The sequence below is a fragment of the Littorina saxatilis genome, linkage group LG5 (genome assembly GCF_037325665.1).
Source record: "Littorina saxatilis isolate snail1 linkage group LG5, US_GU_Lsax_2.0, whole genome shotgun sequence".
In the NCBI taxonomy this organism is placed as follows: Eukaryota; Metazoa; Mollusca; class Gastropoda; order Littorinimorpha; family Littorinidae; genus Littorina; species Littorina saxatilis.
Genome location: NC_090249.1, coordinates 35598467 through 35622991, shown reverse-complemented (window position 1 = coordinate 35622991; position 24525 = coordinate 35598467). Strand labels below are relative to the sequence as shown.

The window sequence follows — 24525 nt, the reverse complement described above, 5'->3', positions numbered from 1 at the left end:
CAATGTTGCATGTGTTTGCATGTGTTATGCTTGTACGAGTTTCTCTTTGGTCGAAACAACGAACATCTTCCCTCTTGAATAACAAGAAAGGCAGGTTCTCTGTCTTACTACAAAGACAAAACAGACCAAAGGTCAGAACAGTCATGGCATTGCCCTAGTTATAGCAAAGCTTGTCTTAAAAGGCACAGACTTTCCTGTGCACATTATTCCGCTCACCATCTCAGATCTGGCCAGGGTTTTCCGTGGTACAAGACCATCCCTCATCTTGGACATACAGTACCAAGAAACATTACCTTTCGTGCTCTGTGCAGAAATAATTTCTGAATAGACATTAGTGGTTTTCTTTCTTTCTTTCTTTATTTGGTGTTTAACGTCGTTTTCAACCGTTCAAGGTTATAAGTGGTTTTCTAAATGACTGTATGAAAGCATTCTGACTCGCACACACACATACTCACACACACACAGAGTTATGGGCGTTTGCATGTGCTCATCTAAATTACTTAAAGTGTAACTAAACAGACATTTTGAAGTGTCAGCTTTGCTGAATTGCTTTATGTTTTGTCCAAGTATAGACCTGTAGAAGCGATACTGGACGATTTTTCCAACGTTTACTGTGTTTTCTGATTTACTACGATTTTTTAAAAGTGCTGAACCCATTTCAGATTTACCTGCTTATCTGTTCTTGATTTGATACTTCCAAAGAACAAGTGGTACTTTGAGTTCCGGTTTTATGTTTTAACCAATCAGAATTTGGTTCCTAAATAAAATCGTCTGCTGCCTGTCCCAGCAGAGTCGGCAACAAGCACTGCTTGCCACATGTGTGATGTTACCAACAGAAATAGCCATAAATTGGGCAAGGTAGCAATGTAAATGAATTGGATCTAACTAATGCGCTTGTACTGCATCTCTGGCCTTTGAATTCACTCCAAATGTACTGGCTCAGCGTGAGAGGCAACATCCTGTCGAAGTCGTAAGCACGAGGCTGACTGGGAGATTATTATTCGAAGAGCATGCTGAAAAGTTGTAAGTACAATATTTTACATGTTCTCGACATTTCTGTTGATCTTTCCTTAACTTTAATTGTTTCCTTGATTTAAAACCCTAGGGCTTGTATTTTCATTTGTGATACTAAGCACGTATCTTTACCACAGTATCTGATCACTTCATCCCCTTGCTACAGATCTCTGCTTCACACTTGAATTTTGGAATGATGAAGTGGAATTATTTCTGGATCTAATTTATTCCTTGTTCCCCCCCTCTCGATTCCTTTTTTCGCCACATATGTATTGTCGTGTAAGGGGGTAGATGCGTGTACTGGCTGATGTTTTGATTTTTTTACTTCGGTCAGATACAGATGATTGAAAAAAAACTTGTCAAGGATTTCAGAATTTAATAGATCTGTTCGAAGTTTTTACGGGATGGGTCCTGTTACAATATAGACTGAATGTGCGCAAGATGAACTTTTGATTAAACATACACACACAAATGAATCTCTTGATTTTGTTATACGGCGAATGTCCAGTTCCCACCACCACGTCTGTGGTATGTTTTTATACTGTTTGATTGAATAGACTGACGTGCATTCTCTCGCAAATGTGCGCGCGTGTGTGTTTGTCTGTGCCTCAGACTTATTAATCAAAAATGATGTTGCACATTGCAGATCTATGCGACAGGAGCAAGTGGACAAGACAGCTACATTTGTCTGAGCGAAGATCCAACGGTAAGCTCTTTTAGCCGAAGACAGCGAGCCTGGGTGCATGCATGCAAGCTTCTATCATGTTCGTGTGAGTGCTGCCGGGCTATTAGACGCCTTTTCATTATTCTTGATTTGGAGATCCATGCAGGGTATTAGAAAGTGCAGAATATACACGTTTGAACAAATACGATGTGTGTTTGCTCTGAAAAAAAGAAAAAACGCAACAAACATTGTATTTGTTTAAAGTATCACAAATATTTATTACCTGTATCTGCATGTTTTGATAATGATGAAGGGTAAATTACTTTGACGTGTGCTTTTTTTTTTAACCACACTGATAACGAATGATAGAAACACAGACACACTTAATAACATATCCACAAAAATTGTAACAATAAATGTAAGCTGAACAATGCCTGCAACACATTTCAGGCCTCAGAAGTAAGTAATTATGAGATTCAGACAGAGAGAGAAAGCCCAACACGAAACCAGTTGTGACATTTTTTATTTCATTATGTAATATTAAAAACACGACAACAACGTATTTCCTGTACTTAGTTTCGTGCAATTATGGATTGCAAAGTATGTCTAATTGAGTGGCATAAAGAGGCACAGTTGCATGAAAAACCAACTCGGATCTTGACTAGGATCAGGATTTTACATGGACACAACCTAGAATTTAACATCCTGGGGGGAGGGGGGTACTGCGCCTTTCACATCAAGATGTAAAGATCTATTTTAAATAATACTTATTAGAAGGGAACAAAATCAAACAAACTACAACAATCGTTCTGAGGGGAGAGAATTACCTCTTCCGAAGAAATTACCTCCCTTGCTTTTCTTGTCGTGACTTATGTAGAGTAAAGTGAATAGAAAGTGAATCAGTCAGTAACAAAAAAAACCACAACATTTCTTAAGATCAATGAGGAGTCTTGAAGTATTTGTCAATGTTAATCTTGTATGCATAACAAACAATATATTACGGATTGATAATTAAAGAAAATCGTCTCTTCTACAGGGTTGACCCCCCTAAAAAGGACACCCACAACCATGCAAATTACTTCTGCATCTGTTGAACCAATTATTTTATATATGGTATTCATTATCTTCAGTTTATGATCTGCCTTTCCAGTAAGTGGCAATTTTGTAAATTGAATGGTCTGACTTTTGTGCAATTTTAATTTTTTTCTCCAAATTCGGGGGTCGACTAAACAGAACGAGTTTTGACATTGAGCGGTAGCCATTTTTACCTAATTTAAACCCTTCAGGCTTTTACCTTTTTGATTATTTTGAATGTCTGAGTATGTAAAAACATCCCCTTCAACCCCCAGGCTATCGATGACCTGAAGAAAGCATGCAGTTACAGCTAGGTTCAGGGCAATCCTCAGACACGAAAGCGTTGGTGTCATTGGTGATGCAAAAGTTAGATAATTTAACCTAAAAATTTGCCACTTTGTGAACTGCACATGCATAAAATCAAGTTTAAGTATGCTGAATATGAAGTTATCCAGTCAATTGGTGTAGAAGTTATAGCATTTCTGTCAGTTAACAGTATTTAAAATCTCTAAAGTAAAATCTGACATATTCGAAAGTTTTGCATAAACACCCAGACAATTTTTACGATATTCTCCTAAGCTTCTCCACTTCTCAGCCCTGTCTTGGAAATGAATTCGAATAAGGCAGTCAAAATAACTTAGTTTGGAGCACCCATCAATCAGAATAAGCATTAACTTTTGACACAGGAAATATCTTCTACCGAAAGCTCTCCTGGTTTTATTCTACATTTTTCCTGCATAATGGTAACAAATTTAATGATAAATCTAAACAACGAAGTGACTGTGGTAAGATGAACAAAGTTAAAAAACAAAGGATTACTGTAAATGGTTTACGAATCGAAATCTAAACAAGTTTTAATGATAAGTAAAATGATAAAAAAAATAAAATAAAAAAAAGCTAACGTCCTCGCATTTGTCCAGAATTATTCCATGTTTAACATGGGAACAGAGGTATAATTGGTCTAAAGAATTTATCTGTATGCAATGCCCGCTATAGGTGAAAGACTTTTGTGGAAGCCATGGAAGAATGCATCGCTGTTGTGCTGGTTCAGCTTGAGGTCCTGTCCTAGCGAATATCCTGCACACACAAAAACACGACTTTTTAAGCCACTTATGTTGCATTTCGTGACATAGCTTTGTTAAAACCGTGTGCCTGATAATAATGACAGATTTTTTTTTAAGACACCCCATATAATATTGTTTGACAATCTCTTTCAACATAGTTTACGAATCACCAATGTGTATACAAACGCAAATAACCCACAGGTCAATAAATTACTTTCCAGAGAGAGAGAGAGAGAGAGAGAGAGAGAGAGAGAGAGAGAGAGAGAGAGAGAGAGAGAGAGAGAGAGAGAGAGAGAGAGAGAGAGAGAGAGAGAGAGAGAGAGAGAGAGAGAGAGAGAGAGAGAGAGAGAGAGAGAGAGAGAGAGAGAGAGAGAGAGAGAGATCAAAACTAGAAAATGTGTGCTATATAAAACAAGGATAATCACCTGCATGGTGTTTACTGCGCTATATACACAACCTGTTTTATTTAATTTATTTATTTAATTTTTGTTTTTGTTGGGGGGGGGGGATGTTTTGTGATGAGGGTTTTTTCAAAGCCTTTACTGCTTTAGTCATTGAATCCACCCGACTTCGATTTATTGTTCAGTGATGGGTAATTGTGTGACCAACTATGTAAGTTAGTGATTGTTCTGGCTTCATACAATGACATTGCATTAATTTTATAAGTGTATGTGTGTGTGTTTCAGGCAAAAGCTGATATTACAGTCCTAGTTGTATGCAGTACCTCTGCTTCTTCGTTCAGGAATCAAAGTATACAATCTAAACCGATTATTTTGTTCAATAATGTTCAGCTTACCATCCCGAAGAAGGCAGTAACGTGCCGAGATATTGATTATAGATATTAACGTACCTAACCTGGTTACTGGTGTGTTTTCTTTTTATTTCAATAATGTAAATGTGTGACACCTTGCAGGGTACTTGATGTTCAGAGCAATTTTTCTGGCAAAAGACCTTTTATGGATCAAAGAAAACTTTTGTCGTGGTGCACAAGTCAATCAATTTGGTTGATAAATAATTTGTGCTGCATTTTCCCTGGTTCCAAAACGTAGTATGTATTACCACATGTCCTTACCTGTCATTGGCATTTTGTTTTGTTTGTTTGTTTATTTGTTGCTTAACGTCCAGCCGACTACGCAGAGCCATATCAGGACGAGGAAGGGGGGGATGAAGGGGGCCACTTGTCAAGCGATTCCTGTTTACAAATGCACTAACCCATTACTTGTGTCCCAGCAGGCTTTAGTAAAACTAAATTAATACCTACTGGAAGATTACCAGTTTCCAGTATGTTAAAATAGGCTTAACCTATCTACTGCTGGACTTACATCAGAACACTAACAGATTAAACTATACATGAATCGCGAGACAAGCGGCAAGAGAAGAGATTTTTGGAAAAAATACAGGTGAATGAGCAAGAAGGCAGAAAAAAGAAAAGAATTCATGAAGAAAAAGAGAGCATGACAGGAAAGAGGAACCAAAAATCTACCTAACAGCAAACTAGAAAGCTCCTGCGGTTCCAAAAACAGGAGGGGCCTTTAATTTCATAACCGCAGTGCCCCACTGCGGGATGTCATTGGCATCACATGATTCTCTGCAAGCAGTCTTTTGTGGAAATACCAGGCATGAAAACTGAAAAAAAAAAAAAAATTCTGAAAACAAAATTCGAAGGCGCATAGCGCCAAGTTTCGCAGGCGCGTAGCGCCAAGTTTCGCAGGCGCAAAGCGCCAAGACTTCTAGGGGGGTCCGGGGTGCAATTTGGGTGCAATTTGGTGCAATCTGGGGCTATCTGAGCCTTAAAATTGGATTCAAACATGGCCCCAAAACTATTTTACTATAACTATGACTAGGGAAAAAATAAAAAAAAAATAAATAAAAAAAAATTTAAAAAAATAAAAAATTAAAAAAATTAAAAAAAAATTTAAAAAAAAAGGGAAAAATACGGGGAAAAAAATTACGGTTTATTCTTTTCAGAAATACGGAAAATACGGAGAATTTTCATGCCTGAATACGTCATTTAACACTTGCACTTATAGTAGGGCTGATGGGGTCTATGTCGACCAAAAGAGTGGTATTCTCTGTAGGTCGAGTTCCTGTAGGTGGATTCCCTGTATACCTAAGACTTTAAAATTGGCAATCTAGTATACAGGGAATCCCACAGGGTGCAGTTTTTCAATAAAACTTGCAAACCATACTCGAATTTCTAAGAAATATCAAAAAAAAGATCGAAAAACATCAAATTCTAACGATGTCGCTAAGCATCACGTGACTTTCATTGATATTAGCAAAACGCTACAGGAACTACACCCTGTGGTATTCCCTGTATACAAGATTGCCAATTTTAAAGTCTTAGGTATACAGAGAATCCACCTACAGGAACTCGACCTACAGTGAATCCCATTCTTTTGGTCGACATAGACCCCATCAGCTATAGTAGGTGGCTGTGGAACGGTAGACATGCAACGACAACGAACAACAAAAGACAAAGTGTGGAGAACACTCATTTTTCTTAACATACGATAAGTTTCTTTGAGAATGCTCCAAGTGAAAATCAGGGGTTCCTAGGCCTGATATCACAATTAAACAGCTTCTTCTCAGAATCAGGAGGGAAAAAAACGAGATGTCGTGACAAGAACAGACAGCAGCAGCAGCAACAACAACATTGCTAAATCGTCGCTTTAACAAAATTTCATGTTTAGTATCGCAGACAAAGCACGGCTACTGATCCGACCAAAGCCACACTTCATGCACGATGGGCACATTGTTATGGCCAGCTTGTTAACGTGAGCATTGTGTATGTTTTACATAGAATTGAATGTGTTTGTCGTTGTGTCTGTCATCTATCCTAGTCGTTTGATTTAGAATAAAGCAAACTTATTACAATGACGATTTTCTTCGGTTTTTGATGAAGGATTGGCATCTTTTCCTATTTTCCAACTCTGCCACCATACACTGGCCGTTCAGGTCTGCATGTCGACCACATGGTGTGTGATCAGATTTTTCGGACATGTTCACAATGCTTACATGACCACCAAATGGAAAATCAGTTTGTATTTGTTATGTTTTTGTGTAAGCACAATCTTCATACAAGTAAACAGAAACAGTTTTGTTGCAAACAGAGCCTTCATAAGAAAAAATGCTTCTAAGTCAAAATACATACCCCCTTGTTCGTATTGCGTAAAATATACCCATACATTCTGGACATCATATTTTTATTTCTTTTCACAACAATGAAACCAAACTTTGGCATATGTTTTAGCAATATATTCACAATAAAACCTATGAGTTTGAAGGCTGCATCTTGTTTTGTTTATTTTTGAGAATTTTTTTGCAAACCCATGCAAATGGCCAGTTTCTGGGGAGAGACTGGGGAGATAATGGAAAGTATAGAAAGAGCTAATAAGTAAACTAATGTCAGAAGTAGGTATTTACCTTGTTTTCCTTCGCGTTCTTGATAGCCCGCTGCAGCATTTGTATCACTTCCCTTGACATTCAAAACGCCAATGTATTTCTGAAAGGAAAATAAAGATATTGACCGAAACATCACACAAGTGGTATATCATGCTAGGTTTTGTTTACAGTGCCTGTTCTACGACCACATCTGATTGTAATTTAAATAAAGAAAAACTGTATCCATTTATTACTTCTCTATTTGTGTGTGTTTGTGTGTGTGCAGGGGCGGATCACATCATTTTTAAGGGGGAGATTCCAAATTTCTTTTAGGGACAATTTGACGACGCGAAGCGTTTAGTTGAAGACGCGAAGCGTTCAACCTCCTTGGGGGGGGGGTCCGACAAATGTTGATAAAAACAAGGAAAATGGATCAATCCGAGCCAAGAAACATCCCCTAATACACCTTCCAAAAAAGTAAATATATTAAGAAGAAAAATTTGAATCACAACAAGGACAACTGATAGATCTGGCGCAACCTGAGCAAACTAATTAGCCAACTTCTTTCCAAAATCGTCACTTAGAATACAAAGGCCGGATCCGCCCAGTGTGTGTGTGTGTGTGTGTGTGTGTGTGACCGATGACCTTCTCTAAATTCTTATCGTTGCGTTTGCATGGTAATAAAGTTTTAATACTGGATATGCCCATGAAAAAATATCATTTCTTGTTCATGTCATTGTGTGTGTGTGGCCAGGACCGTGACTTCTGCTTGCCTCGACGTCTTCAGAAAAGACACAAAATGCCAGCAGGCGTTGGTTCTTGGAGCACTCAGTATGCCGTCATCTGCAAACAAATAAATACAAATTATTCAATTGTGTAAATAAAGAACAATCATTTTAATATTACAACAACAAAATTCATATGACTGTAGTCTTCACCAGAGACATCCACTACACTATCTTTAAATGAAACTGCCGTAAAAAATTGAAATACTATAAAACTTACCCCCACTCAGATCTATTTGGGATTATTCAAGTTTCAACCATGAAACGATGCCGGTTTGGACAGATCTGCTAGTTTGCCGCTGAAACTGAAATCAAAGGCGATCTTCAGAACTATTTCTAATCTTGTATTTGTGATTAATATAAAATACTGATCTTCCCAATAGAAGCTGATGTGTATACACATGACCAGGACAAGGTATTTTGTTACAGGGCATTTACGCAGACGTCGCAGTTCAAAATATCGTTTTAGATCTGATTTTGTACAGCAGCCTGTGTGATTCAGAATCGTCTGCCCTTTTTCGGTTTAACATTTTATGGACGATTCCTATGAGACTGCTCAATCATAACTGATGACAAATTCAGAAACAGATGATGGTTTCAAGTAGGCTACAGTAATGATTCGTTAAAAATGTCAAGCCACTCGTCGATCATTCACACTCAAAGAACCCAAGCCAAATCTGCTCTGGTTCCGAGCAGCTTTTTCCAACTGAGACCCTAATTGTTACGCATCTGCCGCGAAAAGATAGACCACAAACAAGCGGCACTGTACCATGCTTTCGTTTATGTTGCTAAACAGATTAAATGTGCATTGTAAATGTGCTTACAGCAAAGAAATGCATCCTTACTTACCACAAAAATACTGGTACCACATTCATCGCACTTGTGTCTTCTTACCAAAACCTAACGATATGTTTGTTTACGATATATTGGTAATTACTAACCGTTAACTATTTTTCAAAAATCTGAAATGACTTTTAAGAATCAAAGAAAGATTCGCTAAAACGGTTGACTTCAGAAAATAAGCAATATTTTTCTGAACCATGAAATAAAAATCGAAAACTCCGTTTGATCTTTTATTTTGGTAGATTGATGACAACAGCCGGAACTGAAAGTACCAGAACCAAAAATTAAGGGCATTAATCAGGTAAACTAAGAAGATTGTCGTTCCTGGCGCGCACTTCACATGTCCGTCAAACAGTGTCCGAGTGAGAGAAAAAAATTTTTTTTTCGCAGTTCGACAGTATATGAGGCCCTTCTTCATATCAAAGTGTAAAGGTTGCTGAACGACGTTTTTCCTTTTTGCTTGTTTAGTTACACTTTAACATGCAGCAAGTATCTCCACAGGAAGCAGTCAGGATGTCTGTTTTGGGTATGCATCAAAGCGGAAGAATGAATAGAAGCACACAGGCACACATACACACACACACATATATGTGTGCGCACACACACACACATATATATGTGCGCCCACACACACACATACAAACAGAAAACTGTCACACTCGACACTCATAATTCTGAACATTTATTAATTTTAACTCTTTCTCACAACTCTATTTACCATATAAAATACACATTCTTTCTTTTGTGCAACTGCAAAAGCATTGTTATCTTGAAAATATTTACAAACACCATGACATTTAGAAAACACAGCTGAGATGGAGATTTTCTTCTAAGAGGAACAGTAAGTACATGTAATTGCAACTGTAATACAGAATACAGAATACAGAATACAGTATTTATTGAGCCAAGTGACATTAAAAAAACATTTAAAGCACAAGGAATTTAGCGTAGTGTTGGTAAAATCACGCACACACACACACACACATTCACTGACATACACACCAACACACACACGCCCACACTACAGCAGTCACATAATAGCATGTAAGGCCCAAAAAAAATAGTCTGTTTACGGTAACCCGACCGACCCTATTTTTTTCGCGCGACCCTAGACTTTTTTTTTTGCATTTGGGAACAAAAAATAAAAAATAACGTAAAAATATGGTTTTTTTGGGGGAAAAAAAAAATAAAAAAATCCCGACCTACCGACCCTATTTTTTGGGCCTATGTTACCGTAAACAGACCTTTTTTTTTTTTTGGCCTAATACAAGATCAAACAAATATTCAGGTAAAAAAAAAAATCTCACTATTCAGTAACTTAAATCCTCTTATTATAAAAAGTGAACAATACAAACAGTCGACATGTTTTGAATCAATGACGTTTCATTCCTCCATTGGTGTCATTTGTCTATTTCTTGTATGCTACACCCTCCTCTCAATTTCTCCAGCATTCTTACGAGATGATTTAAATTAAAAATTCACATTCACCTGAAAGGAGAAATTCAAACGTTATTTTGGCAAGTTGAAAGCAAAAAGTACTTGAATCATAAATATCACAGAAATATGTCACACAGGAGTAATCAAAATCTGACAGGCAAAAATCTTATCAACCTTTGAGTCCACAAACACAGCTTTCATATTCTATTTTACAAGCACTGAAACAAGTGTGCTCAAACAGTGCTGGTGGTTACTCTGACAACGACAACTGCAAAAATAAATAGTTTAAGCTTATATACATATATAAACCTGCGAATGACTAAATATAAAATAAACTTTTCAATGTTCGTACTGATGACAAGAACAACACACACACAAGAAAAAACCAACCAACAACAACAAAAACCAACAGAGGTCCTGTACAAACTTGCTGTCACATGCAGAGTGAATAAAAATGCATGGTTCCCTTGTCTTTTCAACAAATTTACTCATCTGAAAAGCACTTTTGATGACGATTCCCACCTTCTATTTCTTTGCTTTTGAGAAATTTTAAATATCTTAAATAATATGTTTTATTTTGCACGTTATGTGACAGTCATGCACTGAAAAGGAACAGATTCCTGTTTTTGCATAACAATCATCTAGTTTTAAAACCTTTATTTCTTCTCAGCAATGTACCCCAAGTAGCAAAAACATATAGTTTACAATATTTTAAACTCAAGCAGTAAGGAACTGTACAAACTATGCTTCATGATCTATCTGGAATAAGTTTTAACATTGAACTCGAAATTCTAGAATTGGAGAAAAAAAATCCAGCTTTATATGATGTGCAATTATAAATGCATGTATCTATTTATTTAGCAGACTATCCCAGGGAAGTAAAAACAAAACAACAAAATGTTATCAGTGACTCTCACATAAAAGAGCATATTTCTTACGCACATGATTCAAACATCCACTTACATTATCATGTGGAATTCAAACATTTCTTAAACGTCATTTTAGAAAAAGCAAACTCACCAAAGAGGAAAACGATGCAACAAAAGAATACAGAATAAGAAGAGGAAAAAACAAACAGAATGTAAAAAACAAAAGAAAAAAAGCCCTGAGTCAACATTAACACATTTTTTACCAACAGCACTTCCATGTCACTTCAACAGACGTTTTCTGGAAACCACACTATCAAGGTTATCATGATTTTGCTGCAGAAGATGCGCCCCTTCAAAATAATTAATATTCTTGTCATTGGCAGGGGATGACACTGGCGTGCCAGTAGTTAAGATGAACTTGGCTGATTTCTGATGTTCCTGCATGCAGCTGATTATACAGCTTTGTGTACAGCAGGGTCAATCAACCTTATGAATTTTCAATATCGTCACTGATAACCTGTGTTACAGTGAACCATGTGCTCCAATATGTATTGTGTGCATCATTCACTCTATATGATGCTCTTTTTCTTTTCTTTTTTAAAATATACACACTGGAATTCAAAATAACTGCTACCGCGATCTCGTGGTTGCCAACTAAAAAGTCACCATTTGTGAATGGCTTTCACACATTTCCAATAATCCTCTACTTAGTCGAAAGTGTACAAGCAAAAATGCATTAAACCATCATAGCCAGTTCACAGATAGGAATACAAACAAATAGAGCACACAGAAGAACATTCTTTACAATGTCCTGCGAATGTATTTCACAATCAGAACGACACAGAAATATAAAAATTGCACACAGACTAGGACAAACACACCAATCGCAAAACCAAATTTGATTTGCTGCCCAAATCATCAACATCCAAACATCTTAACTTTAAGATCCTGTACATAATACATGGTCTTGTTCCTAAAAAATGTTTCCATTGAAACATTCACGTATAAACGCAGGCACACATCAGCACACACACATACACATACATGCAGTCATATTCGACCAAGCACCAAACACATGTCAAGCCGTCTTTGTCTTGGAATGGCAATTATCAAATACTAAAATACATGTAAGTGTTCATAACTGACACTGCTTAAATCTCTAAGAGACAATCTCATAATCATTCAGTCATTAAAGCTGCCCTGCATGCCACTAGGCATAATAAGCAGCGAGTTACATAATCATGCTACTGTACAAAGAGGCAACATACGTCAAGGATTTCAGACAAGAAGAGCAACACTAACAGTCAACATATTCTGTGCCATGCACGCTTGGTTAGTCAACTGTCATGCAAGTACATTAGTCACAGTCTCACAAAAGAAAGATTTTCTGACACTACACTTTTTCTCTGTCCCAATGGTGCTCGACCGACCTTCACGTGGTGGGACAGCTTAATTGCGTGCCTTGAAAAACCCAACAGCTATGTCGGCGGGGGTGCTTGTATTCCTGGCAGGTTCAGCCAAGCCAAACAGGTCTGACAAAAGGGGCAACATGGTCCTCCAGGTTGGGGGTTGTGCATGTAATGGGTTCAAACCCCATTCATGTAAAACAAATGACCCTTACAGAAACTAAAACCTTTTTTTCTTCTTAAAACTTCTTGACCAACACTTTTTTTTTAAAAGTTTTCAACTCTCAATGGAAAAAGGAGAGAGAAGGAGGGGAAAGGCGTAATCCTGACGTGTACGATTTAGACTTTGCAATCCATAGGATCATGTAGAAAAGGTTTCAAGATAGCAAATCAGACATACTAGAGTCACTAGTGTTGCAGAGAATATGTGTCAGAAGTCACACAGGTATACACAAGTACACACAAGAAGAAAAAACAATTATGCCCTAGTTTTGTGCATGAAAAAAGTTGGGACCATGGAAAATAAGTAAAGCCTCATGAAGATGTAGAGATGTGGTTTCATGCGCTGTTGACTACAGCTCCCTGTTGGACATCCACTGGCAGTTGTCGCTTTACCTGTAACACAGAAACATATTAACTCTGTAAAGTTAAAATCATTTTTAATTACAATATATTGAGCTAATGTTTTGTTACATTTTTCAAAGCTTTGGTCAAAGCCAAAGTTGGGGCGGGAAAACTAGCTCAGCCGGTAGCAGCGCTGGCTTCAAAACCAGTTGTCACTATTGGCGTGCGGGTTCCATCCCCATGTTTGGCAAGGGATTTATTTCCAAGAGTCAACTTTGTGCAGGCTCTCCTCGGAGTCTGAGCACCCCCGTGTGCATGCATGCGCATGATAAAGAGCCTAAGTTCACAGCAAAAGTCTCAGGGCCTAGAAACATGTATACACGCATGCAGGAAAGACTAAAAAAAAAGGGTAGCGCCATACTGTATGGCAGCTCGCTTTCCCCAGAGAGAAAGCAACTCGAATTTATGTCCCCCCCCCCCCCCCCTTGCTATTTTAAAGGCATTCAAACTCTTAATTCCAAGGGAAGCATGCTGCTTGGGTGTTTTTGTGGTTCTATAGCCCACCAAACTGACATGGATTACAGGATCTTTTTCAAATGTACTTGGTCTTGTGCTTGCATGAAAACATGAAGGGGGATAATGCACTAGCAGGTCTGCACATAAGTTGACCTTGCAGATCAGAAAAATCTCCACCCTTTAAGGCTTAACACACCACACAGAACACCAACATCCTAACCACTAGGCCACGCGCCAATTTGTTCCCTATGTCTCGTACCTCCGCCATGTTGACATCCCCCGCAGCATTGTTGGAGACAGTGTCGCTGAGAGGTTTGCGTTCGTACTTTCTGCGGTGCATGCTGTCTACTTCCGTCAGGTACCAGGTGCCCGGAAACAAGTGGTCCACAGTGCTCACCGGCTTGTAGGGGGCTAAAAACCACAACATAGAATATTGTGTTCATTCCTGGTAAATGAGCAGGAAGTAGGTAAGTTAGGAATTTAAATGTAAAAAGACATATTCGTCCATTCCAAATGAATGAGCATGAAGTATAAGTGTGAAAGTCGAATGTCCCATGTCCATGTACACACAGTGGAACCCCCCTTTTAAGACCACCTGTTTTAACCCTTACACTGGTGCAATTCTCTAACACATGTTACATAGCCACTGGTGAATTAAATAACAGAGAGAAAAATAAAGAAAAACGGTCATATAGGTTTTCGCATCCATGGGAGGTAATCGGAACTGACTAAACAGACTGAGCCAGCAGCGCGACATATGTCGTGACAACCAGGTGACAGTATACATAAAGTAGCGCGACATATGTCGCGACAACCAGCCTAAGGGTTAAGACTTCCCCCGTGTTCAGACCTTGTTTCCCAAGATTTTCTCTTCATAGTGTCTGTAAATGTGCCTCCAATTTAACACTCCCCCTTTTTTAATACCTGATTTTCTTAGATTTATCCGAGATCTTAAAAGGGCGAGTTCCAAAAAATGTCAAACTTCAACAGCAAAGTCTTGTGGTGGTTGGGTCACACACACACACACACACACACAAACCAAACTACCCTCCCTTCCTCTGCCTCTCCAAAACTCACCTAAATGATGTGTCTCCTCTCTGAGTTTCATACACTTGTCAAAGTCCTGTGGCACCACTTTCTGCCTGCTTTCTAGACGTGCCTGCAAATCACTCAGGCTTGACACCAGCTGTTCCAGGGGGGAGTCAGGTGTGCGGTCATCTGCGAAGCGGAGGGAATACATGGATGCCGCCAGACCAGAGCCGTAGGAAAACAGGACCACTCGTTTGCCTCGAAGACTTTCCACTGTGTTGCTGTGAATAAAAGAAAACAAGTTATGATATGTGAAAAGAGTGCTTTTTCATGCCAGAGTATTATCAGTGATTTGTTAAAATTGTGAACATTGGACTCACATTTTTTTGTTATTCCAGTTCCTTGCACTTCCAATTTTTATTCTATCTTTCTCAAGCATCTTTTCTCTCTCTCTCTCTCTCTCTCTCTCTCTCTCTCTCTATCTCTCCCCCCCCCCCAAAAAAAAAACCATACCTTAGACTAAATCTGTTCTGGTAATTTCAATAACACTACCAGTTTGTCTAATCTCAGCTAATGTATACCCACATGCTAAGAAATTCACTGACTCACTTCTTTCAGGCACTTTTCCCTCTGTTCTCCTCCACCTGCCACCACCACACCACACCACACCACACCCCCCCCCCCCCCCCCACATCCTTCTCAAAACAAAATACTCACTCAGCAATGTAGGATGCTAGACCGCCGTAGAGCGAGGGTGTGTACATATTTCCAACTTGAACAGCAAGTCTTGTGGACGGTTTGGTCTTCTCTTCAAACAGGCTCTTGCTGGCTGCCAGGAATGCTTGTTCGATGTTGCGATCAAAGTATGTTCCCTCCAGTTTCACATCTCTGAAATTATACAGATTTCACTTGATGAGCAGTCAGCAAAAACTACGCTGATTCAATGTTAATTATGCACGGTACTGCTTTACTTGCATATGGCTATGGGCAAGCAGGCAAACAACGCACATCCTTCCTCACAAAAAAAACAAACCTCCTCCACTGTGTTTGTCACCACTGAAACATTTACCCATACTTTAAAAAGAGGTACTCCTATGCTATAAGTACCATGGGTTGCTTATTTTTGGAAGTGTGACTTTGTGTGATTTCCAGTCACTCAGTACAACCCAGGAGAGAGATCTTTTGATGTATCAAGTCTTCACCCTTCAGAAGACATGTATCGTAATTTTTGGCTGGAGCACTAGCAGTGTTTTATACTTGGCATGGATAATCATTATAAAAAGAGATATATAAAGGGGACTTCCACAATATTGCGTTTGATAGGCCATAAAGTGTTTAATTGAGCTGCATCTTACGGCAGTGGAGTCAGGTAAAAGAAATCCCCCATACTGTAACGTCCTAAATCCAGTGAAATCATGCTTACCTGAAGGCCTCTAGTCCAGCATAGCGGCCTTTGTAATCAGGGTTGCGGTCTGTCAGGAAGTCGTTCAGCATGAGACGGGCAAAAGATTTCATCACCAGCTTGTAATACGGCTGGTGAAAGATGAAGGCACTTGCACCATCTAGCAAACTGGTTCCTTCTGCAATGGAAGAAAAGGATAAATGAATCTTTATCCACGCAAATGATGTGTCTTTTGTTATTAAAAAAATACAAACATGAATTAATTGCTTCTTTTATATGAACACAAGATTATGTTACACAGGAGACAAATATCACTTTTCTTGTGAATACCAAGCAGTCCATCAGAAAGCATTGGAAAAACAATCACAACCACACTAAGTCCATGAATATCTACAACTTAAACAGCAGGATATTAACGTTAATCAACAGGCGATTCCAGTGTCAAAATCCACATTTAATCAAGTGATGCCATTTTACTCTTATTAAGTTCTTTGTCCAACACCCTGGGCATACACACATAAACACAGCGGCAGATTTTTTGTCTGGAAATAACTCGGTCAAGACTTTTATTCGCTGTGGAAGAGCTGTGTACCTCGAAGATGGGTCAAAATGTAAATACACCAACAGTGTCAGAATGAGCTGCAATAAGCATGTTTTCAAGAGAAAAAGTAATCCTTTCAAGCAGACCCTGTCAAAATGTCAAAATGCCCATCCAAACTCATTTCTCACTGTGAAGATCACGATCACTTGCCCAAACATATTTATCACTCGCAATATTTTGCCTCATTTTTAAGGGGCACAACTCTTTCATGGCCCATACAAAAATCCAGTTGCTGTATATCATTCCAAACGTCTATTCCATTGTGACACCTACCCAGAACACCAACACGCCTGGCCTTAGTGCTGAAGACTTGATAGCAACGGTCAAGCGCGTGCAGGTAGCACTGAATGGACAGCTTGCCGTCCACCGTAGGGTACTCCGACGCCATGTCTGGCTTGTAGAAGTCATACACATGTTGCATGTGACAAGAACGCACACCTGTAGGGGGAATGAAAAATGATGTGAGTACACTTGTTAAACTCTAAATTCGCTATCGATTCGCTAATATGCTGGAGTGCTGATGAGAACAATTCTCTAGAAGTAGAATACTATTACATGTTTGAACATTATTTTATCATTCTATCCATACGAGGTACAAATATATGCACTATTTCATAATAAAAATAATCAGTTCTGGCCTTAATGCTGATAAGCTGTCTAAATGGAGTTAAGCTGAAGTTCCATGATGACGTCGATACAATACGTAATGAAACGGTACCCACCTCTGTCAAAAATGAGTGGAGCATTTGGGCCCACCAGCATAGCCACAGCACCAGCGCCCCCTGTGCAGCGAGCATTGCCGGAGGCATACACTGCAATATCTGCCGCCACTACCAGGGCATAACGACCTGTAACAATATTATAGAGCGTTTGGACAAAAGAGGCATAAGTTGCACAACACATTTTCCGTTATGCACTGATAACTGTTGGCATTGGAACATTTAGTTATTTTCGCAACTTTAGCTTTTTGGATTCTACGGGGTCAAATCAATCTCCATACCAAATGGGTTTGCAAAATTATTAAAGCTGAATAGGTATTTTAGCTTACAGCTTTGTATTCATGTGCACAATTAATGTACATCCCGTAATTTCAAGTTTTATTCCCCTAATCCTGGGTGACCCCTGTGCATTCAGAAGCTTGACAAATGATTTCTCTACGTAAGAAAGATGGAATTGAACAACAACAAAAAACAGAATTTGGTATTTACTTTAGGAAGTTATTATCAATGATAGTTAAAAAAAAAAAAAAAAGGATTATAAAAAGGAATGCTTAAAAGTGTGTTTTCAAATCTTGAAGTACATTTTGTTCCCATTTGTTAATGTTATTTAATTTGTGAATCAAAGAAGTAAGGAGGACAGGAAGGCAAAAATGTAACACAAAATTGCTGTAAATGCGCAAGACATCCTTCCTAACAAAACACAAAACCACAACCCACCATCCCAAGAACTTGACTCAATCCAGTTGACAGCATTCAGCAGCGCAGCAGTTCCCCCAAAACAGGCGTTGGTGGTGTCGATCCCTTCCACGTCTGTGTTACCACTGTCCTCAAATAGCTGCATTAGAACAGTCTTCACACTCTTCGACTTGTCGATGATGGTTTCCGTGCCGACCTCCAGACGTCCGATTTCTGGGTAAGTAAGCTTGTTGCGCTCCATAAGCTTCTGAACGGCGGTGAGACAGAGGCTGTTGATGTCTTCGCGGTCGGAGCAGAAGCCCATTCGACTCTGTCCAAGCCCTATTGTGTACTGTGAGGAAAGTACACACCAAGTTTTATGTTTTGGGGGTAAACACTTATCATCAACATAAAATATGCACATCATGCTTAAAATTAGTTTAAATGTCTGTTTGTAATTCTATCCTTTGTGTAAATTGTTTTACTCTGAGCTCATTCATGCTTCGGTCTTGTATTTCTTCATTCTTTGAATATTGTTATACAATGGTTGCACTTAACACACAAACATGAGCAATGAAAATGGTCAGAAAACCAGGATAAGAAAAAAAAGATCACAGACACAAAGAAAAAGACACAATTACATGTATATCATAACAATAATGGTCCTATGCATAATATGGTCATGATTTTAGAACCATTCAAGGTTGGTGCAGAATTAAAATATAACAGAACAAACACACAACTTACATGATCATTATTCCTTGCAACCTCGCAACGACACAAATCACAAAAACAAATAGACTGCCAACGTTCCAAAATTCAGAATAAAAAAAACAAGTAAGGTATGTTATTGGAAGTGAACGTTACATTTTGTTTTGTTATAACGTTTCAACAACATACCTTTCTTGGTTCAAACAACTTCAAAACATTATCGTTTTTTACCTTTCCTGCAGACGCGCCATCGAACTGCTCGAGTTCAGTCTGGTTGACATACTGGGAGGGAAAGTAGACCTCCATTGCGATAATGCCCACCTCCTGGGGCCATCTTTGTTCTCCTTCAGCTTTGGATCCAGGCATCATGAAGATCTATAAGTGTGCTGCAAACAAATATCAATGTAACAGACACAAGAAGGGCAAAGCCCATACGACTCACATGCTTTACACATTTTTCCTACCAAAATACATGTGACCTTGACCCAAGGTCAAGGTCATGCAACACAAAGCTGTTAATTCAAGACATAGGAAGTACAATGGTGCTTATTGGCTCTTTCTACCATGAGATATGGTCACTTTTAGTGGTTCACTACCTTATTTTGGTCACATTTCATTAGGGTCAAAGTGACCTTGACCTTGATCATATGTGACCAAATGTGTCTCATGATGAAAGCATAACATGTGCCCCACATAATTTTTAAGTTTGAAACAGTTATCTTCCATAGTTCAGGGTCAAGGTCACTTCAAAATATGTATACAATCCAACTTTGAAGAGCTCCTGTGACCTTGACCTTGAAGCAAGGTAAACCAAACTGGTATCAAAAGATGGGGCTTACTTTGCCCTATATATCATATATAGGTGAGGTATTCAATCTCAAAAACTTCAGAGAAAATGGGAAAAATGGGAAAAATAGCTGTTTTTTAGGCAACATTTATGGCCCCTGCGACCTTGACCTTGAAGCAAGGTCAAGATGCTAAGTATGTTTTTGGGGGCCTTGTCATCATACACCATCTTGCCAAATTTGGTACTGATAGACTGAATAGTGTCCAAGAAATATCCAACGTTAAAGTTTTCCGGACGGACGGACGGACGGACGGACGGACGGACGACTCGGGTGAGTACATAGACTCACTTTTGCTTCGCATGTGAGTCAAAAATGATGATCACCCTTATTATTCACTCAATGGGAAATTTCTTTTATGGAGGAAAGAATGACAGAAAAATTGAAAGAGTAACTGAATGAACGAAAAGAAGAAAGAATAAGTAAAACAACGAATGAAAAAAAAAAGTGAGAGAGAGAGAGAGAGAGAGAAAATGTGTTGCTTAACCCAACAAGGGAGACAATTGCAATAAGTCGTGGATTCACATTCCTAAGCAGTGTTGCATCCCTTAGCCGTCTGCATTGTCTGTAAGTGTAAGTGAACTGTTCACATAAAACTGTGCTTTCATCCACATGCAGTTCCTAGTACTACAAAGGAACCCCCCTTTCAGTACCCCACGATTTTTGACTTCCTCCCTTTCAAGACCTTGTAGTTGTTTGTTCGCAATTTTTGTCGTAATGTTCAAGTAAATTTACCTCTATTGTAAGACTCCCTCCTTTTTTTAAACCTAATTTTCACAGATTTTTTTAGGTTTTAACTCAACCGGGTTTCACAATAAAGTAAACTTTTCAGTTGACTAGCTCACACCCAAAATATCAGAGCAGAGGGCTGCAAATTAAGACATCTCATGAGTAAATTACACAGCATGTCTTCCCTTACGCTTTAGGATAGTAAATAAAAATCAATGAAGCTTGAGGGCACTTTACCGACAATGAAGAAGAGCATGGTAGAATAAAAACTCAGAGAAGAACATAATTTTTTAGTGGAAAGTATCCATGTTCACAAATCTCAAAAGTACACCAGGAAAACTGAAGTTCAAAATGATTTCCAAACAGACGTTTTTTTCTAATGCCATGCTTGAAAGTGTTTAGGATTTTCTGCTCCATGAACTGCTTCACTTGAGTTGGTACAGTAAAACCAACATTTTAAGACCCCTGAATTTAAGACTTCCCCAATTTAAGACCTTCCTTTTTCAGATTTTCTGTTCATAACCTCTGTAAATCTACCTCTATTGTAATTTGTAAGACTCCCTCCTTTTTAAGACCCGATTTTCTCAGATTTTTGGAGGTCTAAAAAGGGAGGTTCTACTGTATCAGCATCGCATACAATATATATATATATAGATAAAATGACAAGTTTACAGCTCCCAGGCACCGACTAACTTTACAGCTCCCAGTCACCGACTAACTTTACAGCTCCCAGTCACTGACAGCCAAGTGTACATACATGTGCATGTACCAGTGCATATGTGTACCGGTATGTCTGTAGGCCGCATGTTCTGAGCATACAAAACCTAACTGTTTTCCTATAACATGTTGAAAAGTGAAGCATAGACTAAAAGGGGAGAGTTGCAGAGGAGAGGTCAGGGACAAATGATAGATAAACAAGAAGGGCAAAGCCCATACGACTCACATGCTTTACACATTTTTCCTACCAAAATACATGTGACCTTGACCCAAGGTCAAGGTCATCCAAGGTCATGCAACACAAAGCTGTTAATTCAAGACATAGGAAGTACAATGGTGCTTATTGGCTCTTTCTACCATGAGATATGGTCACTTTTAGTGGTTCACTACCTTATTTTGGTCACATTTCATAAGGGTCAAAGTGACCTTGACCTTGATCATATGTGACCAAATGTGTCTCATGATGAAAGCATAACATGTGCCCCACATAATTTTTAAGTTTGAAACAGTTATCTTCCATAGCTCAGGGTCAAGGTCACTTCAAACTTTGAAGAGCTCCTGTGACCTTGACCTTGAAGCAAGGTAAACCAAACTGGTATCAAAAGATGGGGCTTACTTTGCCCTATATATCATATATAGGTGAGGTATTGAATCTCAAAAGCTTCAGAGAAAATGGGAAAAATGTGAAAAATAGCTGTTTTTTAGGCAACATTTATGGCCCCTGCGACCTTGACCTTGAAGCAAGGTCAAGATGCTATGTATGTTTTTTTGGGCCTTGTCATCATACACCATCTTGCCAAATTTGGTACTGATAGACTGAATAGTGTCCAAGAAATATCCAACGTTAAAGTTTTCCGGACGGACGGACGGACGGACGTCCGGACGACTCGGGTGAGTACATAGACTCACTTTTGCTTCGCATGTGAGTCAAAAAAACTAAACAGGTCTGTGTTAAAAGATTTACTACCAGTGGTATGATGGGGTCAAAGTCCAAATGCAAACCTACAAGCTGGGCTTGCCCCAAACAGGTCTGGATCAGGGTCAAAATGATATATATTTTGCACTGATGAATGTTAGAGCATCTCATATACATTTTACCTGCATGCGTTTCATAACTTTCTACTTGGCTATAATTAAATGTATAATTGTAAATGAGTAAAATAATCGAAGGCTGCTTATAGAGATCAGATTACGGATCTATACATGACATTAATTCTGTGTCTCTGAAAATTCCTTCATCAATTATCAACACATTGCATTTGTAATTTGATGAAACCCCTGAGCCACATGCAGTTATATCAGTTATTTTGCATTCTTATCTTTGTTAGAATCCTTCAAACCAGAGAGCAGCACACATCTCATTTATTAAAACACATCCAAGAGTTTCTAAGCAATCACTCATGGAAGGAAACACACACAAATTAACACACACGTACACATCAAATCAATGCGTCAGATTAAAAAAGCATGTGTATTTATTGACTAAAGACATACACATGACACAGGGACGTAGCACCCGGTAGGGCATGTAGGGCGACCGCCCGACCACTTTTTCCGTAAAAAAAAAAAAAAAAAAAGAGAGAGAGAGAGAGAGAGAGAGAGAGAGAGAGAGAGAGAGAGAGAGAGAGAGAGAGAGAGAGAGAGAGAGAGAGATCTACCAACAGAACACCCCACGTAGTATTCACGCAATGGCATAAGGTCGGTTTTTTTGTTTTTTTTTGTGTGTGTTAGTCTTGGTCAACTGCTGGAATAGGATGACGTCTTATTTTGACGAGAACGTCACACGTGACGAGTTCCGTCAGGCCATAAAAGTATTGGCGCCAATTTAGTGAAAATTGCTTCTTCGTCCGTCTGCTCCCATGAGAAACAATGGAGGTAAGAAATGTTTTGTATATTCTGTGTGTGAAGCTGGGGTCAGACTGAGGGGTGAGTGATTGTGTGTCAACCGTAAGTACGCCATAACAATTGAGTAACACAGTAACTTGTGGGGTTAACAGTGTCACATGAAACAACATGTAGAGAGAGAATTGAACAATGGACACAAGTGTGCATCCTGGTTGTGATGGATCGAAAACGCGCTAAAAATATTCTGACAAATCCCTCTATTTTTCAGTCATCACTCAGGCTGCCAATGTTGATGGCTGGACGGATCAATAAATTGCTTGTTTAGAAGTAAACCAGTTTGTCAATCCTTGCTTTTTAACACACTAGACAATAATGAAGACGAAAGTCATTTGAAGTAAGTGCTCATCACATTCAACGTATCGGAATTTAGATATAAATGTAAGTCGATTGATAATCACTGATACATTCACCAGCCCGTTGTTTGGTGGAGGATGGAAAGATGATTAGATGGAACTGAGCTCAGAAGGCACGAAATCGCATCATGTTTTCTTTCTTTTTTAGACCATTACAAGGGGACGGGAAGGGGGGGGGGGGGGGGGGGGCCGGTAGTGTAAGCCCCATATTTCCTTAGCTGTCTCAGCATTTTGTCTTCCATTTTTTTCCGCCCCACCACTTTTATTAGGTGTGCTACGTCCCTGTGACATGGGAACCACACATGTGTTCATAGGTCAGCTACATACGGTCAGAATAATAGATACCTGCCCAGGCATTACTAACAAAACGTAAGTGTCTGTAAACATTTCTCCTTGGGAATAAATCATAGCATATAAATCCTAAGTGACAAGGGAAGCTTGATGACGCAAATTGAGAAAAACAACGTATGAAATCCGTCTTCACGCTCTGATTCTTTCTGAGACAAACATACCCGATACCGTGAGCACATGTGTCAGTTTACCGAAACAGAGAACATGCAACTTCCAACGCTGACAAATTTAAACCATTCTTATTTCGATTAACAGTCAGTACAGCGGACAAAATCAATAAACATGCCTTCTTCGTCAATCATGCCATTTATAAAAATAATCAATTACCCCTCTCTAACAAAAAGCGATCGAATTATTGATCCTGGACGAAAACCTCCAGTTCACCTCGAGCAGACGAATTTTGGATGCGGCGACAAGAATCCTCACTTGTCTGACTTACAGCGTTTTATGTACAGTAAGAATCATTTTCATACTCACCAAGGGCGTTCGCCGATAAGAACTCTTGAGGTAGCAAAGACCGTCTCGGGTATAGCACACAGGATTTTTATTTTTATCGTAGATCAGCTACACATTCATGGGACAACGCCACCAGATCGTACCATTTTCTTGATCACATTTATCGCCGGAAAAGAGTCAGCGCATGCGTGCACTTTGATTAACCAATGAGAGAGGTGCTTACAAAAGTGTTGGTCATCAGCCCATCGGTCTCGTACGAGGCCAAACTCCAATGCCGACAGAGAGAAAGAGAATCGGCTGTCATGATTGTAGAGAGCGCGTGGACAGTGTACCAGAGACAAGGTATGTCTCTGAGTGTACTTTGCCTCAACACTTCCCAACACTGCAAAATGTGGTTGCAGTACTTGGCTTC

The 24525-nt window shown here is 39.0% G+C and overlaps 1 protein-coding gene and 1 long non-coding RNA gene across 2 annotated transcripts; one reads left to right on the top strand and one right to left on the bottom strand.

The window, feature by feature from the left end:
• The first annotated feature begins 509 nt into the window (after positions 1-509).
• On the top strand, positions 510-5682 carry LOC138966981 (uncharacterized). Its single transcript, XR_011455811.1, has 3 exons — positions 510-1023; positions 1661-1720; positions 4503-5682. It is a non-coding gene; the product is annotated as an uncharacterized lncRNA (long non-coding RNA).
• LOC138966980 (hydroxymethylglutaryl-CoA synthase 1-like) lies at positions 2918-24290 on the bottom strand. The gene is made up of 14 exons (XM_070339396.1): positions 24135-24290; positions 18989-19143; positions 18089-18398; positions 17375-17500; positions 16926-17090; positions 16073-16229; positions 15367-15537; positions 14698-14930; positions 13880-14031; positions 8835-13155; positions 8206-8290; positions 7958-8043; positions 7243-7321; positions 2918-3829 (listed from the first exon to the last, which is right to left on the bottom strand). Exons 2-10 carry the CDS (start codon positions 19124-19126, stop codon positions 13099-13101), a joined length of 1509 nt encoding a protein of 502 aa, XP_070195497.1. The 5' UTR covers positions 19127-19143; positions 24135-24290; the 3' UTR covers positions 2918-3829; positions 7243-7321; positions 7958-8043; positions 8206-8290; positions 8835-13098.
• Between the last annotated feature and the right edge of the window lie 235 nt (positions 24291-24525).

Excerpts from the sequence above, each read along its gene's own strand:
- LOC138966980 (XM_070339396.1), bottom strand. The coding sequence starts at position 19,126 with ATGATGCCTGGATCCAAAGCTGAAGGAGAACAAAGATGGCCCCAGGAG. Across the intron at positions 17,091-17,374 it reads TCCACTCATTTTTGACAGAG|GTGTGCGTTCTTGTCACATG; the intron begins GTGGGTACCGTT and ends TTCCCCCTACAG. Across the intron at positions 14,032-14,697 it reads AGAGGAGACACATCATTTAG|CCCCCTACAAGCCGGTGAGC; the intron begins GTGAGTTTTGGA and ends TGTGGTTTTTAG.